The sequence below is a fragment of the Vigna unguiculata genome, chromosome 1, assembly GCF_037176805.1.
Source record: "Vigna unguiculata cultivar grain cowpea cultivar isolate G323 ecotype 2 chromosome 1, ASM3717680v1, whole genome shotgun sequence".
Taxonomy (NCBI): Eukaryota; Viridiplantae; Streptophyta; class Magnoliopsida; order Fabales; family Fabaceae; genus Vigna; species Vigna unguiculata.
This window is the reverse complement of record NC_140792.1, coordinates 2,459,388-2,486,293: the sequence shown is the minus strand read 5'-3', so window position 1 is coordinate 2,486,293 and position 26,906 is coordinate 2,459,388. Positions and strand designations below refer to the sequence as shown.

The 26,906-nt window shown below is 32.9% G+C and overlaps 2 protein-coding genes across 2 annotated transcripts; both read left to right on the top strand.

The window, feature by feature from the left end:
• Positions 1-8,850: 8,850 nt before the first annotated feature.
• On the top strand, positions 8,851-14,258 carry LOC114163049 (BRCA1-A complex subunit BRE-like protein). Its single transcript, XM_028047104.2, has 13 exons — positions 8,851-9,032; positions 9,119-9,209; positions 9,304-9,481; positions 9,563-9,653; positions 9,875-9,910; positions 10,015-10,113; positions 10,197-10,327; positions 10,438-10,486; positions 10,594-10,683; positions 10,768-10,821; positions 13,167-13,232; positions 13,812-13,909; positions 14,006-14,258. Exons 1-13 carry the CDS (start codon positions 8,949-8,951, stop codon positions 14,067-14,069), a joined length of 1,131 nt encoding a protein of 376 aa, XP_027902905.1. The 5' UTR covers positions 8,851-8,948; the 3' UTR covers positions 14,070-14,258.
• A 2,853-nt stretch (positions 14,259-17,111) lies between these two features.
• LOC114164499 (cellulose synthase A catalytic subunit 3 [UDP-forming]) lies at positions 17,112-24,375 on the top strand. Its single transcript, XM_028049201.2, has 15 exons — positions 17,112-17,422; positions 17,697-17,940; positions 18,073-18,268; positions 19,043-19,263; positions 19,415-19,526; positions 19,645-19,822; positions 20,095-20,361; positions 20,472-20,817; positions 20,928-21,065; positions 21,272-21,397; positions 21,482-21,694; positions 21,826-22,090; positions 22,219-22,421; positions 22,579-22,929; positions 23,416-24,375. Exons 2-15 carry the CDS (start codon positions 17,914-17,916, stop codon positions 23,998-24,000), a joined length of 3,228 nt encoding a protein of 1,075 aa, XP_027905002.2. The 5' UTR covers positions 17,112-17,422; positions 17,697-17,913; the 3' UTR covers positions 24,001-24,375.
• The last annotated feature ends 2,531 nt before the right edge of the window (positions 24,376-26,906 follow it).

Sequence of the window (26,906 nt, the reverse complement as noted above, 5' to 3'; positions counted from 1 at the left end):
ACTCATTAGCCTTTTCTTTTCACTATTTTTATCAGCTCCAAATCCCAATTTCTATGAACCTCCTCTATCATGAACCCTAGACCAGATTATTAATGGAACTCCTAGGTTTAAATGTAATTCACTCAATTATACCCTCACAGTAAAATTTGCAGGCAAACACAAAACCCATAAAAACAATAAGTTCGCAATCATACCAACACAAAATCATTTTGGGACTCTATACATCTCAATTTACCCAGAACCACAATGAAATAGTGCCCTATCCCCATGTATCGCCTGGCGGTTCGGCCTCACCGCCAGGCAGTTCAATAGCGAACCCAGAACCACAGTGATTTCTAATGTGCCGCCTAGCGGCACCTTCATGCCCGCCAGGCGATTTCTGGGCAAGAACCCAGAAATGTAAAACAAACTGCATAATTAGGCACAGAAACTCATCCAATTCAATTCGTTCAATCACAGTACAGTTAACACGAGTCAAAACAATTAAAAACAACTCCCCTTACCTGGATTCCTTGCTAAATTCGAGTAGGTGTGCTTATCCCTTCACCAAACCTCCCTAGCCCTTGCTTTCCACTCCACCCTTTGCGTTTTCAGCCTCACTACCTTACTCTATCAGTCCCAATTCTCGGGAAAAGCCTTTGCTTATGATTACCACGAACCCTCAATGCTATTTTCTTCTCTTTTAACCCTCCCTCTCACTATCTCTCTCCCTTAATTGCTCCTTTAGTGGCTTACACGAATTTTAAATAAAAATGATACAAAGGCTAACCAAATGCTTAATTAACTCTTTGTTTTCCAGCCCTTAGGTTACCTCTCCCCAATTCTCGGGAAAAGCCTTTGCTTATGATTACCACGAACCCTCAATGCTATTTTCTTCTCTTTTAACCCTCCCTCTCACTATCTCTCTCCCTTAATTGCTCCTTTAGTGGCTTACACGAATTTTAAATAAAAATGATACAAAGGCTAACCAAATGCTTAATTAACTCTCTGTTTTCCAGCCCTTAGGTTACCTCTCCCTTGGCTGCTAAGTTTCTAACCCTTCCACATTCATGCCCAAGAAAAAATTTGGCAAAAAGGAATTATTTAGTTCTCACCAAGGTTTAAACCCACACTCATGCACATACCCAACCAAGATCAAACCATTCAACCAATCCAGATTTCATGATAACTCCTACAATTCTAAGAGTTTATCATGACACCACGCATTCAATATATAATTACCTAAAAATGCTTAATTTAATAACATCCAAGTGACACACATAGGACTCGAACCCAAGCCCTCACACACAACCAAAGTACTCTTAACCACTTGAGCTAGTACTTTTCCACGTCATAGCTCCTCATATTTATTGCTTTAAATGTTCTCATTACCCGTCCTAATTAAATAATTAATTAAATAACTATTTAATTTTCTCAGGTCTTACAGGTTGCATCCTGACACTCTAAGGAGTCCGTTAGTCTCATCTAGAGCGGACCGACTCCTGTGGTAAGAGTAGCAGGAGGCCTGAAATTCATTAAGGGCTAACCTTGTGGTGAGGGAAATTGATTCATTGTAACACTTGTAACACATAGCTTGGGGGTGAGCAGAGGTATCCACCACAAGTGCGAGCATCCACTGAATCTGACCAGGTTATACGTATCCGGATGAGTCGAGTCGAGTCATAGTGTATTGATTGAAAAGTCATAACATGCTTAGTTGTTGTATGGATATTGGATGGTAAAAGTATATTTGACTGTATGATGAAAATGTTGTTGGCTCTAGCTTACCCGGTTTGTTGTATGGTTGTCTTGTATGTGGCTCTTCTTTCTTGCGATGATCATCAATTTAATTGATTGGAGCATATGGGCGAGGTTCCCGCGGTCAGCAAGGAAATGGCGATTCCGCTACTTAGCCATATGGGCTGGACTTTATGTTTATTTTTCTTCAGGGGTTTTCTTTAGGGCTATGGCCCATGTATTGCTCTATGCTTTACTATTCTACTCTCATTTTGTTAGACTTTTATCTGGTTTCCGTTGGCATCGTGGTGTGCCCAGTTTGTAGGGGTTGTGTTAAGGACCCCAAGGCTACTCTACATTACTATTTTGTGTGACGTTTCTTTTAATTTCGCTTAATAATTAAATGGGACGTTACAATTCCGTTTTTTGAAGAATTTAGATTTCTTTATAATGAAATGTTTTCTTTGGATAGAGAAATTAAAAAGTATTTAAAATGCAAGCATTTTTGTTTTGAAGTATTTCAATTAGCTAAATTAGTAGAAATTCAAATACCCTCAAAATAGGTGGACGACCAAGATGAGTCTGACGACCAAGATGGATTAGGCGAGCCCGATGACCCAAACCGGTTGGGCAGGCCCGACAACCCACACAGGTCGGGCGAGCCAAATGACAATGAAGTGTCGACAAGCCAAATGACTATGAAGTGTCGGCGAGACCAATGATCTAGACGTGTTAAGCAGGCCCAACGACCCGTACAGGCCAGACTGGCCTAACAACCCGAATTGGCCCGTCCGACCCAACGACCTGTACAGGCCTGACCGACTCGACAACCCAGACGGACCCAATGACCCGTACGTGCCCGACTAGCTTGACAACCCAGACGAACCTGAGTGGCTCGTCGACCCAACAAGCCTGACTGACTCGACTTCTTAGATAGGACTGACGACCTAAACGAACTTGACGACCTAAATGGGTCTGATGACCTAGACGAGCCCAACGACCGGACGACCTAGACAGGCACGACCGGCTCGACGACCCAAGCTATATTGACTGGCCTGACGACCTAGTCGGGTCAGACCAAGTGGGGCCGGATCTACATACTTGACGAGCACGACCGACCCGTATGGGCCATTGGACTAGTCCAGCTTGTTTGGGTTTCCCGACCGGCCCGCCTGTCTAGGTCGTTGGGTCAGACCGGCTCGACTAGGTTGTCGGGTCCACCTGACCCATCTAGGTCGTCAAACCTATTTCCAAATTTATCATGAACTCAAAACATAATTAAGCCTAACATAAATATTGTTAAAATGAAATTTTATCTCATAAGAAATTCAATTGTTTTATCCAAACAAAAAATTGAAATGTAAGACATTTTAATTTCTTTATCCAAACAAGTTATTTAGAGAATGAAGAAAATTTAATTGCAAGTAATTCAAATACAATGCATTTCAATTGTTGAAATGCTTTGTCCAAACACAAGATAAATCAATAAATCAATGAAACACCGTCACATTATATAATATTTCAACACAAATCAATGAAGCATCCTTATTATTTAAAACAAGACCAACCAACACAATGACAATAAAGATTACATTTTTGACCCTAATGACACATAATATATTTCTATATACACCACCATAAATTCAATATTGACAATATTACCATTAATACAGTCACCAATAAGTTATACACGTACAAATATTCAATATACATCTTCTATTTCACTGGACCTCCCGTTAGAAAATTGTATTTTGTCCAACTCACCATTAAACACCACATACTTAAGATTCAACAACAACAACATGACCAACTTATATTTACATCTTAACAAATGATATTGGTATAACAATTTCTGCAACTACATCATGTATTCTTCTTACAATAAAATAATCCATTTATACTTACAATTATAGTTGTACCTATATGTTAATAATCAACATTTTTCATTTATTAAAATATATTCACCTTCTTTTAAACTGTTCTAAAGAAATATAAAGATCAAACATATTCATCATAATGTGTCGAAAAATTTGATTAATGTACCACTCTTGCAAAATCTTTTAGTAAAAAATTACTTTTATAAAATAATAACTGATATTTATTTCATTACTACGAAAAACTTATTATATTTTGAATATTCAAAAATATGTCATTTATAATGGAAAGTATAATACTTGAATTATTCATCAAATTATGTTACATCTTAAGCAAATGTAAGTAACATGATAGTGAAACCAACATAAAATAATAAAGACAAATCTAGAATGAAAAATTCATAGTAAATTAAACAAGGTATGCAAATATAATATTCATAGCGATAAATACTGCATTGTATGGGATATACTAAAAATACTACGATAATTGCCATAAGTCTAACAAAATACAAACAAACATTAGAATAATACATTCCCCACAAAACAACCACATATGTTTTCCATGAACACAATAATTAAAATATTCTAAACTTTCAGAACATTGATTATATTTCCATGGTCTTTGTCAACTTCCATCTTTATGAAATCACCACAAACTAAGGCATTATCCTTCATGAATCTTTTCCATCCATAGCTGAGATAACATTCAGTTCAACTTCTACGAGACCATCTAATGATACATGGCCAATATGCTGAATCCCCATTACATAGCATGTAATTCTTCCGTGTCTTGGTTAGTGCATTACCAACAAATGACGAGTTAAGGTATTCAAATTCAAATTAACTCTATTAACTTACAAAATTCACAATCTAACACAAAGACAAAATCACAATTCATGAATGCAAAAAGCACAGACAAATACCATTGAGGATCCTTCAACATCATAATAACTTAATTGTTTAATGAATGAAAGATCACCCAGATGGTCAACAATATTTATAGAAACATTTGCAGCACCAAAAGAACATACCAAACCTGCAGTATAATCCAACTTTGTACCTTCTAAAGAAAATACCCTATACAAGAACACATTCTTTGAAACATAGTTCAAATGCAAGTACACTTCATTCTTCAAATTACAATACTTAACCTTATTTTTCACTAGACCACTTAAATCAATTTTGCCACTCGATTTTACATCAAACTCAAACTTAAACATTTTTAAACAAGGATCAATCAATTCCATATCCTCACCATAAACAACTTTCTTCTACCAAAAATGTAAACATATGCATCCAGCCGAATGATAGTCTATTTTCACAATACCAAAACAATTTAGATTCATGAAAACAAATAAAAGTAATCTGAATAAAATAACAACAAAAATATGGAAACCTAACATTTGAGGGACATAATTTCACCCTAAGAGAAGAGAAAAACCTAGACCACACTAAATCTTCCTCTGAAACAACAACATTTGCGATCCCGGGATATTCGGTTTCATCTCATCCTATATTAAAAATCCTTAATCAAAAATATCGATCTCCACATGACAAAGTACAAATATAATGCATGTCATCCAGATCATAAAACTCAATGAAATCAGATGATATGCAAAATAATCTGTTCCTAATCAACGATTCCTCAAACTTTAGATTAAAAATGTTTCCCATTGGATTTGTAAAGTAGTTTGTTCCCATTAACAGTTTGTCTCCCCATTCAACTAGAAAATCTTCTTCAAAATCAAGAAACTCCTGTCACACACATGCACACAAATATCATTGAAACAAGTACACATGCATCCAAAAAATTACCCAACTTTTCCAAAAAAAATAACAAATATTGTATCAAACTTAAAAAAATAAATCATATCCATCAAAAAATTATTTTTATGAACTATCACTTACGAAATCCAAAACAAACAAACAATAACATCAACCATATTACATAAAACAAAAAAAAATCAAAATGAAAGACACAAAATGAAATTTACTTTACCTCATTAGGACGTAGTAGACAGACATAATTTTGGAACAGATTCTTGAAATTATATCTTGGGTTAAGAGAAGACGACATCTTCCTTACCACAATACAATGATCTAACCAACTTCAGTTTTCAAACACCATCTATTAAAAACTACAAATACTACCAATATTACATAACAGTCTAAAGCTCTCAAAGTGAGTTTTAGTAAATGAAATTGAAGACTTTTTTATCTGAAAAAGCAAAGGTCTGTACAATTGAATATTTTGTTCTAATTCTTTAAAAGACACCTTGGGTTTCACATTTGTTTTATTAGTTTTACCAAATCTAACCGTACTAAAGTAACTAAAAACTACTAAACAAACCTAACAAGACAATAATGAATAATAACAAAACATCTACTCTAAAATAAATATCTAAAAAAAAATACATGTGCGTATACACGGGTCAAAACCTAAAACCTAGTTTCATCACCAATCAAAAGTTCAAACCTCAACATCATTTAATGATCAAGATCAACTTGGAATTATCAACATAAAAACACAATTATGAAATTGGCAACAAACCGAAAAAAAAAAAATATCAACAAAAAACACAATTATCAACGAAATTTAAATTTAAATATGCATGTGGATTTAACAACAGGAATAACAATCACACTTTTGTAAGGAATACATTGTTTCTGACAAAAAAAATTCAAATTAGAATATGAAATTCAATTCAACTTGATATTTTTTAATCTGTAAGAATTTGGTCTTGGTTTAGATATCAAATGGTAAGAGTCATATACACAAAGGAAACATTTAACATATGAAATATATAATTCAAAAAGAGTTAAATCTCTCCATTTGCTTCAAATCATGAAAGCTTCTAATAAACTTGAGTTAATAATTCTAACTTGAGTTAATAATTTAAAAAATAATTCCACAAGAAGAATATAAATTGTAGAGAATGTTGAGGATAAGATGACCTTGGCTCCAAAACCAATATAAGACAGGATGATATACCAAGACATGTAATCTTTCCTTGCATAAAAGACTCTCGACCAAAAAACCTTGAGCTTGGGGCTAATGTGTAAGAGGCTGAAGACTAGATGACTTTGACTCCAGGACCAACATAGGCAACATGACTTTTCACACACACAATGTTACCTTAGTAGAACCAATCAAGAATAATCAATAGAGGATTATGACAAATAATCATAACTAAGGAAATTCTAAAACAAGATACACCTACAAAACCTAGACCCACGAAAGAGAAAAACTCTTACATATAGTATAAAAAAGGCACTATTCATGAGATATGACACATGATTTTATCATTACAATATTTATTGTCTATTTCACATTGCTAACATAAGCCTTTAACAATGACTTTACATGCTCCCCAAGCAAGGACTTGTGAGATCAAGCACAACAGACATATCTAGACTGAGTCACCAAAGACATAACAATTATAGAAAAGAAGAGACATGAGCAGAAACAGGTACACTTCGACCATAAAAGAAGTCAAACAATTATAGACTAGAAACCTAATTTCAAGAACATGTAAGAAAAGAGATGAAAGTGAAGATATAAAAACATTAATGGTGGAACTTAAGAGATACAATTAGTATGGAAAGTACAAAGCGATACAATCAAAATGAAAAGTACGAAACAAAATATGAACAAGAACAACTTATCAAATCAAAAAGAGAAAATAAATAATATGCAAGAGGGAAATTTAAATCATTGTTCCAGATCAACAATCAGTAATACATTCAGTTTCTCATAATTGTATCATACTTTCATGCTAGTTACACTTGTAATATCTAATTTTTTCTTAAACTTTTGCCTGTTTTGACTAAGATTTAATTGAACTTGAAATAAGTTTGGATGACAACGACTTCTTAATTCATTGTCTTCCAATCTCCGATATTCACACCTTTATTGAACTTGATATACCATACTTAAAATACAAAAAATATTATTTATACCAAACAATGTAAGTAAATTCTAATACAAAACAAACATATTAATTTATTAAAAATTAATTGAGATAATTTTCTTCCTTATATTCATTATCATTTCTCTATTTTAAATTTTGTCATTGGCTTTCCCCGCAAGAACCATTTATGTATTCAATTGTGCATATTCAATTATACATATTCAGGTCAAATAATATTTCAACCCAGCAATTCGAAAACCACATATTTTAAAAGTCTTTAACACTACTAATACATGCGTTATGTATATAATTTTTTAAATATATAAGATATTATATCAGTAGGTGATAATATTGTAATGTTATTAAGTTAATATATAAACTAAAATTATATTTATTAAAAATAAAGTAAAATATATCAGAACACATGAAAGAATAACCATTGATAAATAAAGAAGAAAAAAAGTAAAGATAGTCGATTTTACAAAAATATATAAAAGTAACGGTTAATTTTTAAAAATTTAATAAATTATTATATTTAAAAAGTAAAATTGATATTTTGAAATGTGGACAAAAAGAAAAATCCCCTTTATATATTGTTATAAATATCTATTCCTCTTATGCATACTAGCGAATACACAGCCGCTGTCGCGTCTGTGTGTTCGCATTTTTTAATTTTCAGAAAATGTAAAATCAATAACAAATATATAATTTTTAAATATAAAATAATAATAAAAAATATGTAAAAAGAAAATTTAAATAATGATTTAAGACAAAAAAGATTTGTAGAAAAATGATTAAAAAATAAATTATTTATAAAATAATTAATTTTTAAAATAACTAAAGATAAAATGAGTATTATGAAATATGGACACAAAAAAGGAATCTCCTTTATTATTATAGATAGATATAGATTACCCTCTCCCTCCATCTTTCATTTTTTATAACCGGGAGGGCACTTAAAATTTTTTGAAAAAGTTACTTCAAATTTTAAATATTTTAAATAATTTAAATAAGTTACAAGGTAATTGTTTTCGGTGGATACTTGATCGTTGTACCGAAATATTAATTAAAAATATTTTAATATATATTTAATTCATAAAATTTGATATTAAAATTCACGTGTTTTGATCTTTGATACAAATTTTATTTCGAAATTAAAATTTTAAATATAAATGAATATAATTTTTACTAAACAGTATTAGTTATTTTAACATTGTGATTTATAATAATATATAAAAGAATTCATTTTTTGTCCACTTTTCAAAATACTAATTTTACCTGATAATTTATTAAATTTTAAAAAATTTACCGTTAGTTTTACAAATTTTTTATAAAATCAAATATCTATGATTCCATCTAATTCGCGATTTTCTTTCAACCCCTTCCTTATGTCCACTGTGTGAATACTATTTTTGATCAGTGACAGAAGCAGAAGCAGAACACAGCCATGGCTACAGCTCCCGAAAACGTTCCTTCCTTCATCGCCGCTCAGCTCAGTCACCTTCTCGCCCACTTCCGTCTTACTCTCAAGGCACTCTCTTTCTCCTTCTCTCTCTTTCTCTTTCCATTTTCTCTCACATTTTCCTTTCTTTTCTTTTCTTTTCTTTTCTTTCTCAGGTTGATCAAATGTGGTCCGCCGACAAATACAACTCCGGCCCCTTCGATCGTTTCTCCCTTCTCATCCCTTACTGCCTGGATTACATCAGATGTATTTCTTCCTTCAATCTTTTTCAATTTCATTTCAATTCGCAATGGAACCAAACCTTTGCCTAGGGTTTCTTTTCTTTCTTTCTTTCTCTCAGGGGATGTTATATTTGACGCCGAATCTCCCAATGCTGCTCCCGATGTTATCTTCGGCCCCGAGGACGATCATTTTCACCCCTTTCACATGCTCCCTTCCCCCGAATCAAATAACAACTGTTTGTCAGATTGGAACTACAAAGACCCCTCGCGTCTCTTAACCCTCATTCAGTTCTTGAGGTCTTTTTTCTTCTTCTTCTTTTTTTTTATCGTAGTTCTTCTACAACAGAACTACAAAGATTGGTTCTGTTGATTTAACAGGGATCAGTATGTGCTGTACCAGAGGAAGCGCGTTGAAGAGGTCGATGATGAACGCTTGAAATTCGAAATCAGCACTATCTTGTCCAGGGAGGTATTTTTTTTTTTTTTATTTCTTCGTTTGCCAGTGTTCAGAAATTTGAGTTTCCCTGGTGAAATTTCATTCGTTTCATGTTTAGTGCCTGTTTTTAGGTTAAATGTTGCTTCACCCCTACCCCAAAAGCTGGACAGGATATCTATGAAAAAATAAGGGATTATATATATTTTTTTATGGGGAAAGTTGACCTTTTACTTGATTGCAATTTTTTTCTGCAGGGAATAGAAATGTATACGGGCTCTAATGCTGACAAGGTATTCCTTTAGAAAAAACTGTGCTGATATTTCTATGATTTATGGACCAAGTTAACTTAGCATTTGGCCATTGTTTACTTCTGTGACTTTACATTTTAGTATAGTTAGAGGAGGTTAAATTTGCTGTGCCCCTACTGGACATGAACATAAACAAGATGGTGTCTTGCTGTCCCTGGAGATATTCCCAGAAGATATACTTACAGGTTGCTTTTGTTTCTCTCTTTAAATATTCTTTTCAAAATTTCATTTGCTTTCGAACAAACAACTTATGATATATTAAATTTAGGTTGTATATCCTGTTGGAAGAAAATATACGTCAGTACCTTCAGCTCCTCGTCTGAAGTTGGTATCTTCTCCTGAGCTGAAAGCCCTTTTTTCCATTGATGATGTCAAGCTACCTTCTTGGGTGGATGGAATGTAAGCATTTCAATTTTTTTTATTATTGTATGTGTCCCGTACCAATGCATATACAAGATTGAGATTTTTTTTTATTATGTTATTGCTTTTAATTGTTCTATTTTGCAAAGGTGTTTGGCAGAATATCTTCCAAATCTGGAAGAATATCTTGGGAAACAGGTTAGCTGACATTATCTTTACTGTGTCTTTTTTTATTATAAGAGCTTAATGAACATCCCCATTTATGTTAAAACTGATATAAATATTTAAACATGCTTTGAACTTAGGTCTTAGAGGCTGTTTCACTAATTGAAGTTAGAAGGCAGTTTATTGAAGCCTTAGCCAGTCCATTTGGAAGGCCAATTGAAGCTGATCCTGTATCTGCCCTTGACACTCTCTCTCAAATTGCTACGGCTGCTTTCTTTTTATATTTATTGCTGACTTCTGATTTCTGTTTCTAGATTTTTTGCAGGAAGGCAACTTTTCTTTGTACATCTGGTGTTTTCACATTCCTGGTAATATATGACACTCATTACATGTTGTATTCATTTGACAGAAGCTTACTTTTGAAAAATCAAAAAAAGGTTTTCCGCATGAAGTTTATTGCATAACTCATGTGACAACTTCTGTCGGTTAAAGACATCTGTAACATGTGACTAGGTTAGGGCAGAAATCCATTGTCAGTGTCTTTCATTTTAATTTGATGGAAGTCTCATGGCTGGCCAAAAGAGAAAGTTGATTAAAATGTGTACACATTCCTTGAGTTTTAGACCAAGTGAATTTTGATGCCCCTGTTTTAGAATTACCCATTTCCCTATTTTTTTCACTGCTATGACAATCTTGGTACCATCTGTTGGCTAGGAAACTGGAAAAAATCCTGCCAGTCGTGGATTTATGATCATCAATTAGCAAGATGATATTATGTCTTATTTCCAAAATGTTAAGTATTGCCTCAACACTAGATCTTGCAACAGCATTTTATTTCTTACTTTTCCAAAATACCAAGTTTCCTGTAATCAACACAATATCCAGAGGTGGATGGCCTATCGTCAGGTAAGCCTGCCTAGTTAGCATCTGAGTATATCTGTGCATGTCCTCTATCTTCATAAATTAGACCTTTGCTTGAAAAACATTTTTATATTTCAATGTCTAAATTTTTTCATCCCAACTTCCCATGGCCCTTGGTATGGACAGTTCAAAAAATAAATCATTACACTAAAGGCAAAGGCAATATTTGGATGAGTAACTGTTAAGTAGTTTTGCTTTCAAACCAACCCCTTCTATCTCCAAGGATTCAGTAATGACTCCTTGATGGTGTAGTAGTTTGTCTTTAGGATCCATGAATCTCCTACCCATCCTAGGAAGGATTGAGGGACTTCGATACCAAGTAAACATTGGAGCTTACTGTGATGACAATATTGTCCACATAAATTATGAGGTAAATGCCTCCCTGAGATGAATGGTGATACAAGGCAGACTGGTTGTTATTATTGCAAACCATCCCAAATTGATACACAACAGTCTGGAAATGACTAAACTAAGGCTGTAGTGTCTGTTCAAATCAATGAAGGTACCGTAAAGCCAACATGTTGATGGAAGCCCTTGATGGGGTTTTCTTTTGATTGTGGACTAACTATATCAATCTACAAAATTCTATCTAATAAACAAGAATGCTTCTCTTGGAAGCTACAAAATCTTGAACTATGAATCTAATCCACTGCGCCATTCATCATTGAGATAAGTAAGGGAAGGAGGATTGATACTTGAAATATTGCACACTCAAGAAAAGAACTCTTTGAGAAGTCTACGCGCCACTCTCGACCAAGGGATAGACAATGGCAGGAGGACCATCACTTGAGATATTACCCACCCAAGATAAGAACACTCTAAGAAAGCCATGGGGGATCGCCACACTAGATATTAGGCGCTCAAGATAAGAACACTCTAAGAAAGAAGTAAAAAATCACACTTCTCAAAACTTTCTAATTCTCATTCAAATTCAAGTGTGTAGAATACATAGTAGGGATCCCTTTAAAGAACAATCGAAAGAAGTATTAGAAAAAAAAAACAAACCAATGCAATTGCTTGGCCTCATTAATGAAGTGATTAGGTTTAGGAACATGCATAATTTCTTCATTACTGAGGTGGTTATGTGTTATGTGGGTTCGTGTACCTTTCCACTTCATTCTACCTTCCAAGAATTTTCTAGAAACTTCTAGAACATTATAGAAACTACTAAAATATTTGCCATCACACTTTCTAAAATTTACACGTTGTTAATGATTCTTGCTTCCTTCTTGTCATCCTTCCAGTCCCTTCAAAAGTCTTATTTGTACTTTCTTTTTCTGTCATTTTTTTTCATGCTCACATCACATACCATAATAAAGGACTTCCCCTTAGCAATAAAACCAACTGGTAGCTCCATATAAACTTCTTCATCAATATCTTAATGCTAGAAATAATTTTTCATATCAAGCTAAAATAGGGACCAGTTGTGAAATGGGGTCATGGAGAAAAGGAATCTTACTGAAGCCAAAACCACTGGAGAGAAACTGGTCAGTTTAGTCTAGATCATACAAACTCCTGAAAGGATGAATGCCATTTTTAGGGCCAACTTTAAGCATTTATAGCCAACACCACCTTATAGCGAATTTGCATAGGGGAAGAGTAACCAATTTCCAGGTATCACTTACTTCGGAGTGTGCTGCCATATAGTTATAACATTGAATACTTGAAGTCTTCAGTTGTTTTTTGTTCAGAGGCTGATGGTTATATCTTGTATGAACTTTTTTTTTTTTTTTTTTTACATTTATAATTGATATTGCACTTGACCAAAATTCTGATGCTTTTGTTTGCCTAGGTACACTTCATGATTCCAACTCAATTTCCAAAGCAACAGCCGGCTGTTATGCTTCAAAGTTCACAGGTTTTATCTGTTTCCACTTTCCTACATGTTTTTTCTTGAGAATTTAAGATTGAATATGATAGCTAATCAAACTGCTTATACTTATACATCCATTTTGAGTTGCTGCAAAATGTCAAATTTTGTTTTGGTCTCATGACAATGAGTATTGAACCTAAGTCTTCATGCATCCTACCCAAACCCCCCACCAGGAGACCAATCCTAGTGCTTTTTCAAAATGTCAAATAACACTGAATTCTTTCAGTTACGTATTTTAATGTACAGAAATCCGGTGATCTAAATGTATGGTATAGTTTCTTATATATCTTTTGTTGGAGACATAAAGGACAAGTTCTATGATCTGTTTCGAAAGTATGGATAATGTGCTGGAAACTAACATGCTCGTTTTCTTCAAAGAAGTATAGTATTGTACTTTAAATGGTTAACATAAAAAGTTCTTTGAATTTAATTGTATTTTATTCATCTCCTCCCAAATTATTTTGTTAGGAGGGTCTTCAAATCAGGATAGTAGAACAAACTTGTATGTTTCTGACGTAATCATGATGCACGATACAAGTGATTTCTTTATTTGCTTTATTGCAGCATTTTAATTCACAAATGGCACCTTTGAAGTCACGGCTTATCTCTGATTATCCATGGAGTCCGAGATGGGAACCATTACAGATGGCTGAGCGTATTTGGTGAGTGCTTTGTATCATTTGCTTGACTTTTTCCATTAGGTTAACACTTCATTTCCTGTTCCCACATTTATTGGCTAATACAAATCGTTTCTATAGTGAGTTTCTGGCAGATGAGGCCTTGAACTTCAAGAGGCAATGCAGCGAGGGTCAGGTTCAGTAGTTACATAACCAATCTCTAAACATGTTCATTCAAAAATGTCATTTTGCAATCTTCTTGGCCATTGCAACTTTTTGGGATCCACTTTAAATGAAAATGCATTTGGATTTTTTCTTGTATTTAGCCTGTGTATTGTTAAAAGGCATATCGACATGGAAAAGAGAAGGGGTATATAGTTAGTTTTTTTTTTCCTATGATTTTATTAATGATTGTATATGCCTTAATTTTGTAAGGACTCTTAAAAAGATAGTATTTTTTTTATTGTACGATCCATAAAATCTATGAAATAGAAATCAAAATTAAAATAAAGTTTTGATAACTATAAATGAAGCTAAATGAACTAAAAGCAAGAATAGTAGGAAATAACTATTTATTTCTATTACCTACCGTAGTTGTACAATATTTTTCTGGAAATTAACTAATTTCTGCCACTTTATTATTTAAATAACAAGCACATTACTGTTTGTTAGAAAATATAAGTGGTGGGTTGTGACTTTTTTATTGAAAAAAATTAATTGGTGAGATTGTGATAAAGATATGCGAGCATCTTCAATATTTCTTGACACAATCTTATATTTTTTGTTAGCTACCTCAGCTTTCGCTATTAGTAACTAGTTTTTGTACAGTTCTATCACTGTCATAATTAATTTGATAGTTCTGATATAAGAATAAACCATATTTCTTTAATGGTTATTAAGAATTCTGAGATAATTTTAAAGAAGTGTTTTTTTCATACATATCAAGTTAATGCATAGATTTTTTGTAGAGGGGATTCGTTAAAATCAAATGGATTTAGTTGTCATTCCTGTTTATAATTATATTGGAGATTTTTTTTTTCACAATAATTATATTATTGATTAATCTCACATTTTTAGCCAATAGAAATTATTGTATTTTCTCTTTTTAAAATATGATGTTCTTTTTAATGTACAGATCTAACTTCTAATAATTTACCTCTAAATTTCGATTATTAATAGAAAAACTGTTAATATTATATGTAGTTAAATTTTTTATTAACATTTAGAATTATTTACTTTTATTAATTTAGAAGAATCATATGAAAATAAAATTAGTCGTTTAAATCCGTCTAAACAAAAAAAGGGAGTGTGTAGTTAAATCCTATTTTTAAATAAAAAAATTGCTTGTTAATTTTTTAATCGGTGTCTTATTTTGGCAATATCACTACAAAACACATTAGACGACTAAGATGAAATTGTTTCAATTTCATCAATTTTATCGAGTTTTAGTTTTGGATAAGTAATTGCACCAAATTTTATTTGGAAAGTAGGATTATAGCTAGTAAAACATGCTTATAATATTAATCTATACCAATAGATTTTCGCAATACCATTTTTCTTTATGGAGTAAACCTTTTTTTTTACACCTTTCGGCTTCCACACTTTCTATTTTAATTTTTGACTCATTTTGGAAAAATACTATGATTTTAATAAATTTAACTAACAATAAAAAAATCAATTAAAAAATATAGGAAAATTACTCCTATTTCCTCTTAAATTGCGACATGTAAACCGTTTCTGGTTTTAAAATGCACTTCTCCCTTAAATTGTAAATAAAATAAACAATAACATCTTACTCACGTCACTTACCTTGTAAACCTCTCTTTTAAGATATTTTTTTTAAAACGACATTCATAATTATTTTATTTTGAAAATTGACATTTACATTTCTTATGTCACTGATAAAATAACACTTATATTTCTTATTTCACTTATATTTATACATAATTTTTTTATAACATATTTATACTTATACTTTATATATAATAACTCAATAAGTTTAAGTATATAATTTATAAAAATTTATTTACTTTGTATTATAATAATATATTTTTTAAAAGTTTTATAAGACAATTTATAATCAAGTGAAAATATATATTATTTTCAGTTACTGTAACATTTTTAATACAAAATAATCATATTGTAAAATTATTTATAATTTTTTATCTAATATTTAGTCCATACAACTTTTAAATAAAATGAGAATAAATAGTTTTTGTTATAAATATAAGAGTGAACTATATTCATTTCTATATAAAAAAACCATAATTGAAGTAGATATCTTCCAAAAAAGAAGAGGAGGGTAATAATTATTTCATTAAAGACCTAAAAAATTGAGTGTCTACTTTGCAATCTAAAATTAGAGGAGGTCTTAAATTAACATAATTCATCCAAGAATAATATATTAACAAAACTGTTTTATGTTGGAGTGAAAGTGAAAATTAGAGTTATGTAATAAATAGAGATAAACATGATCAACATAGAAAAAAAAAAACCTCAAAAACCCATTTCTTCATTCATAACATGGTTGAGAAGAATGTATTCCCAAAATATCTAACAACCTTAGAGTTAATTATTGAGTTGCCACTGTTTCAATCTCCAGCTGTTGTCTACTTGGCACTCCAAACTTATAAGACTCTCTCAAATAAATATTAATATTCTACATTATTGTGTAAGGAGGAACAATGTTATATTATAGTACTCTTTTATGTGATTTTTTTTTAAAACATTAAATATATTAAAACTCTTGAGAAAAGAAAAACATTCAATAGTTGTAGTACACAATAAATAGAAGAACTATTAGAAATGTTAACAATAAATTATTAGTAAAATTTACTGAATAAGAATTGAAACTCATAGTTATTAATGATGAAAAAGTTATTGAAGTTTATTAGCATTTCTTGATATAATATATACAATAATTGCTATTTCTTTGGAGCATTGTATAATTATTTTTGTCATGCTATATCATATTTTTCAATTAATGTAGAAAAGAAATATTGGGTTGGTGAAGAGTAAATGATTGAGTGTGTATGATGCAGATCCGTTAGGTTTGAAGCTTCAATTTTTTTCTCTCTCAGACACAAACGGAGAGAGAGAGACACAAACATTTGTGTATGAAGGTGTCGGTGTCGGCATAATAGTCAAGTTCGTAGTTACATTGTCCCTTTCGTCATGCCTAAGCCATTTGAACATTTTTATATATATTTACAGCTATGCACATGCAGTGCAAATAGAAAAAAGAAAGCTTAAAACTTTGAGAATAGACTGAGAAAGAGAGAGAAGCATTTTTCAATACTTACTCTCTCTCTCTCTGTCGGTCAATTTTCGATCTGGGTCTCTTTTATTCAGTTCGGAATCTCGTGGAGTGTTGTCTCATACCTTCATGGGAGTTGCTGAATTGGGGTGCTGCTGATTCTGTATCTTCCTCTCACTCTGTGAGCTTTCAAGTGGGGGATTCGTGATCTAGTTTCTGGCTTCATTGCTCCGGAATTTCATCTGGGGTTGTCACAAACTGAGTGATCCATCTACTTCGGAGACAAAGATTGCTCTTTTGAGGTGAGTATTTGATGCAATATTCGAAAATGCTGGTTTGTTTTTTGAAGTAGATTTGGCGGCATAGGGAAATGACATTTCTGTTGTTTCCTTTGGGGAGTTGAAGTGTATTGTTGCTTCAGTCACACATAAGTTTGACCCTCGTATCATTTCACTTTATCTATTTTTTATCTCTGCAAATTATTGGAGTCTTAGAGATCTAACCATTTTTTCCGTGTTGCAAACTGTTGATGGTGCTTGTTGAACCAAGTGATCTGATTCATGGTATTGTGCATAGGTCATATACAGATCCGAGCTTCAATTTCTACATCAAGTGAAGGGAGCTGCTTCTGAAGTGGAACTGGGAGTGGAATAGAAGAGAGGAATCTTTCAACTGATCTTCTGAGGAATTAGAAGTTGCACAAGGCTTTTTAAGTGATGTGTGTATCTTGTTGAGCTTGAACTGTCTTTTGATCCGTTATCATTGGCATCTGGATAGAGCTTAGTACAAATCTATGATGGAGTCAGAAGGAGAAGCCGGGGTGAGTTAAATGTTATATGATTTTTCTGTTTGATTTTTGCTTAAATTGGTGTGAGAAGCTGTTGTTTGGGGTGCCATTATTGTTAATTGATGATGTTCAATGATGCATTTTGGTACCATTTCCAATGAGCAGGCAAAGCCAATGAATGCATTGGGTGGCCAAGTCTGCCAGATCTGTGGTGATAATATTGGGAACAATGTAGATGGAAATCCGTTCATTGCTTGCGATGTTTGTGCTTTCCCCGTCTGCAGGCCTTGCTATGAGTATGAAAGAAAGGATGGAAATCAGTCTTGCCCTCAGTGCAAGACCAGGTACAAGAGGCACAAAGGTAAGTGAGGATAAAATCGTTGTTTGTCAATATTTTATAAGTATATAGTTCAAGGTTTTGAAGAAAAAAGTGAAGGGAAGATTTTTATATGCTTGAGGAAGTTTATATGATGCTATGAATAGCTTTTTATTTTGTATGGCTACCTTTTGTTTGAAGGGATTTTTTCTCAATGAACTATATTACTCAAGCTTCTATAGCTATGACAAGCTTTAGACTACTGAAGTCCTTCACTCTTGGAGTATACAGAGGATAGTATAGGCAGTTGCAGAATACAGTGCTGTGCCCCTACAATTCATAGTTTGACTCTTACCTTTTTTTCATCCCAAATCTGCTGAGTATATAAACAGTTCATAGAAGAATTCAGCTGTACTTGATGACTCATTCCAACTGCTTAATCTAGAATTAGGAGAACACACCAGCCACTTAAGTTATATGCTTGATCTTTATGACTGTAATTCCTTAATCAAGGAGACCCGGCTTCTTAGTGATTAACTTATCCAAGGTTTGCTGATATTCATAGAGCAAACTGCAATACAAAATCATAAAATAATCAGATTTATGCTCAAGAAATTTGCTTTCCTTACCATTGCCCCAAAAACACAACATTGTTTTGTTTCCATTTCCACCTATTGGAAGATAAAGTTATTCTTCCACAAAATGTAATATTTCATGATATAAAGTTTTCTGTTTTTATCTGCTATCCCAGTCCATATATGAAGGACTCTACCTTTCTAAACTAATTAGTAGTTACCCTACTTACTTAAATGATTCTAGGTAGTCCTGCTATTCTTGGAGACCGGGAAGAGGATGCGGGTGCTGATGATGGTGCAAGTGACTTCAATTACAATTCAGAAAATCAGAACCAGAAACAGAAGATTGCAGAGCGCATGTTGGGCTGGCAAATGGCATATGGTAGAGGAGAGGAGGTTGGTGCTCCAAATTATGATAAGGAAGTTTCGCACAATCACATTCCTATGCTCTCCGGTGGACAGGAGGTAGTTCAACTAGGTTCCTCTATGATATTTTTCTCTACTCCCACACCCAACCATTAAAAATCTCCACTTTATCCATCGTTACTCTCTTAGCAAGCATCTCTGAATGGAGTTTGAAATTCAATTTTCTTTGGTATGTCTTCTTCCATTTCAGGTTTCTGGAGAATTATCTGCAGCCTCACCTGAGAGGCTATCGATGGCATCTCCTGGTGGCCGTGGGAAGCGTGTCCACAATCTTCAATATTCATCTGACATGAATCAATCACGTATTTCCTCGCATCCTCCTCCTTGAACTATTCACAATATCAAATAGTGTCATTGTTATATATTTCGTTTTTTTCTTAGCTTTCTGATTTTATGCGTTGGGTTATTATATTGGTTCAGCAAATATTAGAGTTGGAGATCCTGGATTGGGCAATGTGGCATGGAAAGAAAGAGTTGATGGCTGGAAAATGAAGCAAGATAAGAATGCTGCTCCAATGAGCACGGGCCAAGCTACATCTGAAAGAGGAGCTGGAGATATTGATGCTAGTACTGATGTGCTTGTGGATGATTCCTTGTTGTAAGTACTTCATTTAATTACGAGAATATATGCTGCTTCATTTCTATTGTGTTTATCTTTACCCTTGGCTCTGTCTGTTGGTATAAAGAAGCTTTTTCCTTAATCACTGTTATTCTGCCTTTTGGCAGTTAAAGTTTGATACTTTTAGAATTTGTACTCCCTGTTGTAATATTTTTTATGATCGTGTTAAATAACCAAATTCATCCATAATGCTTGTCCCTTGTCTTCAGATTGTGTGAAACAGGACTAAATAATTTGTTTTTATTATGCAGGAATGATGAGGCTCGGCAACCTCTCTCCAGGAAGGTTTCTATTCCATCATCTAGGATCAATCCATACCGAATGGTCATTGCTCTGCGGCTGGTTATTCTATGCATTTTTCTGCATTATCGAATAACAAATCCTGTTCCCAATGCATATGCATTGTGGTTGATATCAGTTATATGTGAGATTTGGTTCGCCATATCTTGGATATTGGATCAGTTCCCCAAATGGCTCCCTGTGAACCGTGAAACATATCTCGACAGACTTGCACTAAGGTAGGGCCTCTCTAGATGATCAGAACTCTCTCCTTGTGTGTGAGAATCTTTCATTTTTTTTTCCTTCTCATTATGATATTCTCTTAATACAAGCACCATGTGAGTTGCAGATATGATCGAGAAGGGGAACCATCGCAGTTAGCAGCTGTTGACATTTTTGTCAGTACTGTTGATCCATTAAAAGAGCCTCCACTTGTGACTGCCAACACTGTACTATCTATTCTTGCTGTTGACTACCCAGTGGATAAGGTGTCCTGTTATGTCTCTGATGATGGTGCTGCTATGTTGACATTTGAAGCACTAGCTGAGACATCAGAATTTGCAAGGAAATGGGTTCCTTTCTGCAAGAAATATAACATTGAGCCCCGGGCACCTGAGTGGTATTTTGCACTGAAGATTGACTATTTGAAAGATAAGGTTCAACCATCATTTGTCAAAGATAGAAGGGCAATGAAGGTGAGAGATTGACCTACAAATGGACTATCCTGCAGTCTGGTTTTATGCATGTACCTACTCATATTTCTTACGGGCACTTTTTAAGATCAATTCCTTTTTCTTTTTCACAGAGGGAATATGAAGAATTTAAAATCCGTGTCAATGGACTTGTTGCAAAGGCACAAAAGATTCCTGAAGAAGGATGGGTGATGCAAGATGGTACACCATGGCCAGGAAACAACACGAGAGACCATCCAGGAATGATTCAGGTAGTTTGCTTACGTGTTTATTTAACTTTTTTGGTTGATTGGTTGGTTGGATTCTCAGGGTCAAGAGTCTTTACAAACAATAACTTTTAGTTTTTCATTCATTACTTTGAAATCATCTCAAAAGTTTCATCTTCATAGTTAGAGTAAATGTTAGTGGGATGAAATTAACATATCTAATGTTTCTACTTTCTCATCTCTACCTGCAGGTTTTCTTGGGCCAAAGTGGAGGGCTTGACACCGAGGGTAATGAACTTCCACGTTTGGTCTATGTTTCTCGTGAAAAACGTCCGGGGTTCCAACATCACAAGAAGGCCGGTGCCATGAATGCACTTGTGAGTAACTAGAAAATTTGAAAATTACTTATCTTCATCCATGTCTTTGTCTAACCACAGGTTGTTTTCATATAACTGTTTCAGGTTCGAGTGTCTGCAGTCCTTACTAATGGACCTTTCTTATTGAATCTTGATTGTGATCATTACATAAACAATAGTAAAGCGTTGAGGGAAGCTATGTGCTTTATGATGGATCCGAACCTTGGGAAAAATGTTTGCTATGTCCAGTTTCCACAGAGGTTTGATGGTATTGATAAGAACGATCGATATGCCAATCGCAATACTGTTTTCTTTGATGTAAGTATCTTGCACCGTACTCATCAACACAATGATCTTCTTTTTGCAAGGATGTTCCTTTGTTACTTCACGTATATTGACATTACCTTCTTTGTGATACTTATCTCCACAACTTGTCTCTTTCTGAACAGATAAATTTGAGAGGTTTGGATGGCATTCAAGGCCCTGTTTATGTGGGTACTGGGTGTGTGTTCAATAGAACAGCATTATATGGTTATGAGCCCCCTATTAAACCTAAGCATAAAAAGGCTGGGTTACTTTCTTCACTCTGCGGTGGTAACCGGAAAAAGAGCTCAAAATCTAGCAAGAAAGGATCAGACAAGAAAAAGTCTGGCAAGACTGCTGATCCAACTGTGCCCATCTTCAGTCTTGACGATATAGAAGAAGGGGTGGAAGGTATGAAGATTTGTATATCTATCTCCATTCCATTTCTAAAGTAAAGTGTGTGGTAGCTAGCTATCAAGATTCTGTGAGAACTTCAACTTAACTTAATAACCATTTTCTTATACAACCTTTACATTTAGGTGCTGGATTTGACGATGAGAAATCACTACTTATGTCACAAATGAGCCTTGAGAAAAGGTTTGGTCAGTCTGCTGTCTTTGTTGCCTCTACACTAATGGAAAATGGTGGCGTTCCTCAGTCTGCAACTCCAGAAACACTTCTTAAGGAGGCAATTCATGTTATCAGTTGTGGTTATGAGGACAAAACAGATTGGGGAAGTGAGGTATGAGTTACCTTATGTTTAAGGCTCTTTTATGTTTCTTATTCCCAACCCTCATAACATCATTTTATTTAGCAGATTAATGCATTCAGGAACAAAAGTATGAATAAGTATAGCGCTGTGTTTTTAGATAATCTCTGTTTTGTTTTCTGTTCCACAGATAGGATGGATCTATGGTTCTGTCACAGAAGATATTCTTACCGGATTCAAGATGCATGCTCGTGGTTGGAGGTCTATATACTGCATGCCCAAGCTCCCGGCGTTTAAAGGTTCTGCTCCGATCAATCTTTCCGATCGTCTGAACCAAGTGCTTCGTTGGGCTTTAGGTTCGGTGGAAATTCTTCTGAGTCGGCATTGTCCCATCTGGTACGGATACAGCGGAAGGCTAAAGTGGCTCGAGCGGTTCGCATATGTGAACACCACAATCTATCCAGTCACTTCCATTCCCCTTCTCATGTATTGTACCTTACCTGCTGTCTGTCTCCTCACTAACAAGTTCATTATTCCACAGGTTTGTGATTTCTTCATTAAGAGTTCAGTATATACTATATAGCATATTCCTTGTAGCCTTAATTTGGATGCTGTTCTCAATGATCAAATTCCCTCATTGCCTTGGTTTGGTTATGACTTATGGGTAGGATATATTACTAAAAGTAAGATAAACTTTACTACCAGAATGTCCAAATAAGTTCATGATAGACATCATTATAAACTTTGACATCTCAGCTATGCTGACATTCTAAAGTCCATCAATCATTTGTCATCACTACTAGGAGAATTTCAATATAGGATATAGTAAGCTCAGTCATCAATTTGGGATGGTCAAACAAATGAGTTATGATCCATGTTCAAGATGATTCATTCATACACATGTTTTGTTGGCTAAGAATTCTTTTGGTTAACTGTGACTAAATTGTTGTGGTATCTCTTACACAAACATAACATCTCAAAATGTAATCTTGTGTAACACAAAACTACCTTTTATTTTGTTTTGCAGATTAGTAACATTGCAAGTATATGGTTTATCTCTCTCTTTCTTTCCATCTTCGCAACCGGTATACTTGAGATGAGGTGGAGCGGTGTTGGAATCGACGAGTGGTGGAGAAACGAACAGTTTTGGGTTATCGGCGGTGTTTCGGCCCATCTTTTTGCCGTGTTCCAAGGTTTGCTCAAAGTGCTTGCTGGAATTGACACCAACTTCACTGTTACCTCAAAGGCATCAGATGAAGATGGAGATTTTGCAGAACTGTACATGTTCAAATGGACAACCCTTCTCATCCCTCCCACAACACTTCTCATCATAAACCTGGTTGGAGTTGTTGCAGGTATCTCCTATGCCATCAACAGTGGGTACCAATCATGGGGTCCCCTCTTTGGTAAGCTCTTCTTTGCATTCTGGGTGATCATCCATCTCTACCCTTTCCTCAAAGGTCTCATGGGACGCCAGAACAGAACACCAACCATTGTGGTGGTCTGGTCCATTCTTCTTGCATCCATTTTCTCTCTTTTGTGGGTCCGAATCGACCCCTTTACCACCAAAGTCACTGGTCCCGATGTTGAACAGTGTGGAATCAACTGCTAGGGAAACAAAGGAGTACACAACAACTTTGTCAAACACCTGTGTCAACCAACAACATAAGCCTGGTGGGAATGTTGTGTGGTCATTGTCTTCCAATTCTTTGGTTTACACATTTTGATTTTTGTTCTTGCTTGTTTAAGTTATGTGCAGTTAAATGGTCCATACACAAGAAATCATGTTAAGTTATGTGCAGTTAATGTGGACCATAACAGAAGAAATCAAAGTAGAATCAAATTATTTAAGGTTGTCTATTTTTTTGTAATACTTTCAACATATCTTCCATTCTTTTGGAGCTGTTCATCTTATTTATAAACAATTCATCAGAAGACAATATCCTTGTATACACATCATTGCTTTCTGAATGAGCTTTTCTTCTGATTTCTTTGCATTCCTAAATAAGTAACTTCTGCTTCTGCTTCTGCAAACACTTCATATATGTTTCACATTCTTATTTGACCTTTCTATTCTTGATTATGTGAAATTCTCTTGCCTAATCAACTTTTGTAAGGTTTAGTAACTAATGGTTATGTTTGTTTGAATCAATGTTTTTTAAAATCACCTCGGTGTTTACATCTGTAGGAAGTAATTTATATTTCAGCATTAAATTGAAAGGAAATAACGAGCAAAAAGTAGAGTAATCTTTTTAAAGTTATTTTTGGAGTTGATTCATTTTCTTTTTCCAGTTGATAATGTTCATGTATTTTATATGTTCATTTTTCTTTTTTTAATTCAAAACTTTGTATTAAGGTCATGGCCAAATTGAAATCAGTTTTTGCATAATTGTCAACCATTCTTGAGTCTTTTAATTCATTTTACATGATTTCACAAGCAACATGAGATAAAATTAAAATATAACTTTTGCCAAATACTATATTTATTCAATATTTTTCCATTGAATCTTATTTTATTTTTCAAAACTTATTGTTAAAGTGAAAATTCCTTGCACATAAATTATGTATACAAAAATTATATTTTTATATAAATTATTTAATACTTCTTTATATCAATCAAAATCAAAATCTATATAAGATACATTTGTGCGAATATGTTAAAATATAATGATTTGATCCTCTATTTGTGTTTCTCAATCTTAACAAAATTTGATATAGTAACTATGATAAAATGAAGTTATAATTTAATGATTGGATCAACCCAATTAAATCCTTACATAAAATTCTTGGTTTTAACATTTAATGAAAGGTGTGCCTATAATTTGATTTTTTTTCTTAAAAAAAAATAGTATTAATTCTTTAAAAAATAAAATTTATGTTTCCAAGCATTACTTCTTCGAATAGTCTTCAAAGCAAAACTTATTAATTTGTATATATCTTTTAAAACTATCATTGTATTACCTTTTTTTTTTTTTTTAAAAAGACACCATCTCATAAAATTTTCAATATTGAAAGAGCATATTTAGAATTGTTAACCTCTGGATTAGAAGAATAAAATGATTTTGTATTGATCTGTAGGCTCTGTATTTATAAAGAATTTAGACTCTCTATTGCATTTTTTAAGTTGTTTTCAATTATATTTTTAAAATAATTTAGTATACAGTGATTTTAATGTTTTAAAACATATTAAAAACTTTTTTAAAATAATTAATATTGATAAAAAAACAATACCAAAAAATCAGCAGAAAATATGTCTATAAGCTTTATAAAATGATATTCAAACTTATGTTATCCATAAAAGTTGATAATGATAACATAAAAGTTGACGTAATAGAGTTATTTAAACATTAGTAATAAGATTATTAATTGCATGATTAATATGTGATACATTAATAATTAAACAAGTCAATTTGAATTAATGTATGAGTTGATGTAATTATATATATATATATATATATATATATATATATATATATATCATGAAAATAAGATTTATAATGTATTTTAAAAATTTTTTTCATAAATATTCCAAGAATAGAAAAATAAAATCATTTTTATAAATAAAATTAGTTTATGTACTTGTTAAAAATAATATTTTATAAAATTAATATGAAAAAATTATAAATCAACTGTCCTTAATCTATCTTTAGTGTAAAAAATCCATGACATAATTTAAAACTATAGAGATTGAGTTCAAGAAAGAAGAAGAAATAAAAAAGAAAAAAGAAAAACTTCCTAGGGTTTGTCTATCGTATTCATGCTCTAGCTAGCTAGTTTCCATAAAAAGATGGACAAAGATATAATTTTGAGCCCAGTGGTGTACGGTTATATTTCATAGACAATGATCGATAAAGATGAACCTCACACAATTATTAAAATTATGTTTTTTATTTACTGATCCATTCATTTGAATTATAGGGTTAACATAGTAGAGAATTGTAATATTCATTTTTTATTTAAGAGTAGCAAAAATATCTAATTATGGACAAAATCAATAATAGGTGTTTAATTGATTTTTTCAAATGGATATTTGTTATCTTTGGATAGACTTTTATTTGCATATTAAATGGGTGAAAATAGATATCATGGTATCTATGATATACATATATGAAACGTGTATCGGATACGACACATATCCGATATATCGATACATTTATTTTTAAAATAATAGGATATGATACGTGATAAATTTGTGATATATGAATATTAAAAAATGTACAATAATTCTTACAAACATAATAAATATATGATTGTTAATGTGTGAATCCAAATTTCCTAATTAGAGACCAATTATTTTAATAGTCAAAACCTGGTAGCTAATGTTAGTGATCAATTTAAAAACTAATACATAATTGAAATTATTTTAATTATCAATTTAGAGACCAATTATAATTTTTTGGAACTATTTTACTTCTCAATTTGGTCACTATATAGTAACTAATTATTTTTTGTCACTAAAATTGATCATTATTCAAAGATTTTATTGTAGTGTACTACGACTTTATAAATTAGATACTT

Coding starts and splice junctions, on each gene's coding strand:
- LOC114163049 (XM_028047104.2), top strand. CDS start 8,949: ATGGCTACAGCTCCCGAAAACGTTCCTTCCTTCATCGCCGCTCAGCTC. Junction 9,654..9,874: donor GCACTATCTTGTCCAGGGAG/GTATTTTTTTTT, acceptor TTTTTTCTGCAG/GGAATAGAAATGTATACGGG. Junction 10,487..10,593: donor AAGAATATCTTGGGAAACAG/GTTAGCTGACAT, acceptor CTTTGAACTTAG/GTCTTAGAGGCTGTTTCACT.
- LOC114164499 (XM_028049201.2), top strand. CDS start 17,914: ATGATGGAGTCAGAAGGAGAAGCCGGG. Junction 20,818..20,927: donor AAGATAGAAGGGCAATGAAG/GTGAGAGATTGA, acceptor TCTTTTTCACAG/AGGGAATATGAAGAATTTAA. Junction 22,930..23,415: donor ACAAGTTCATTATTCCACAG/GTTTGTGATTTC, acceptor TTTGTTTTGCAG/ATTAGTAACATTGCAAGTAT.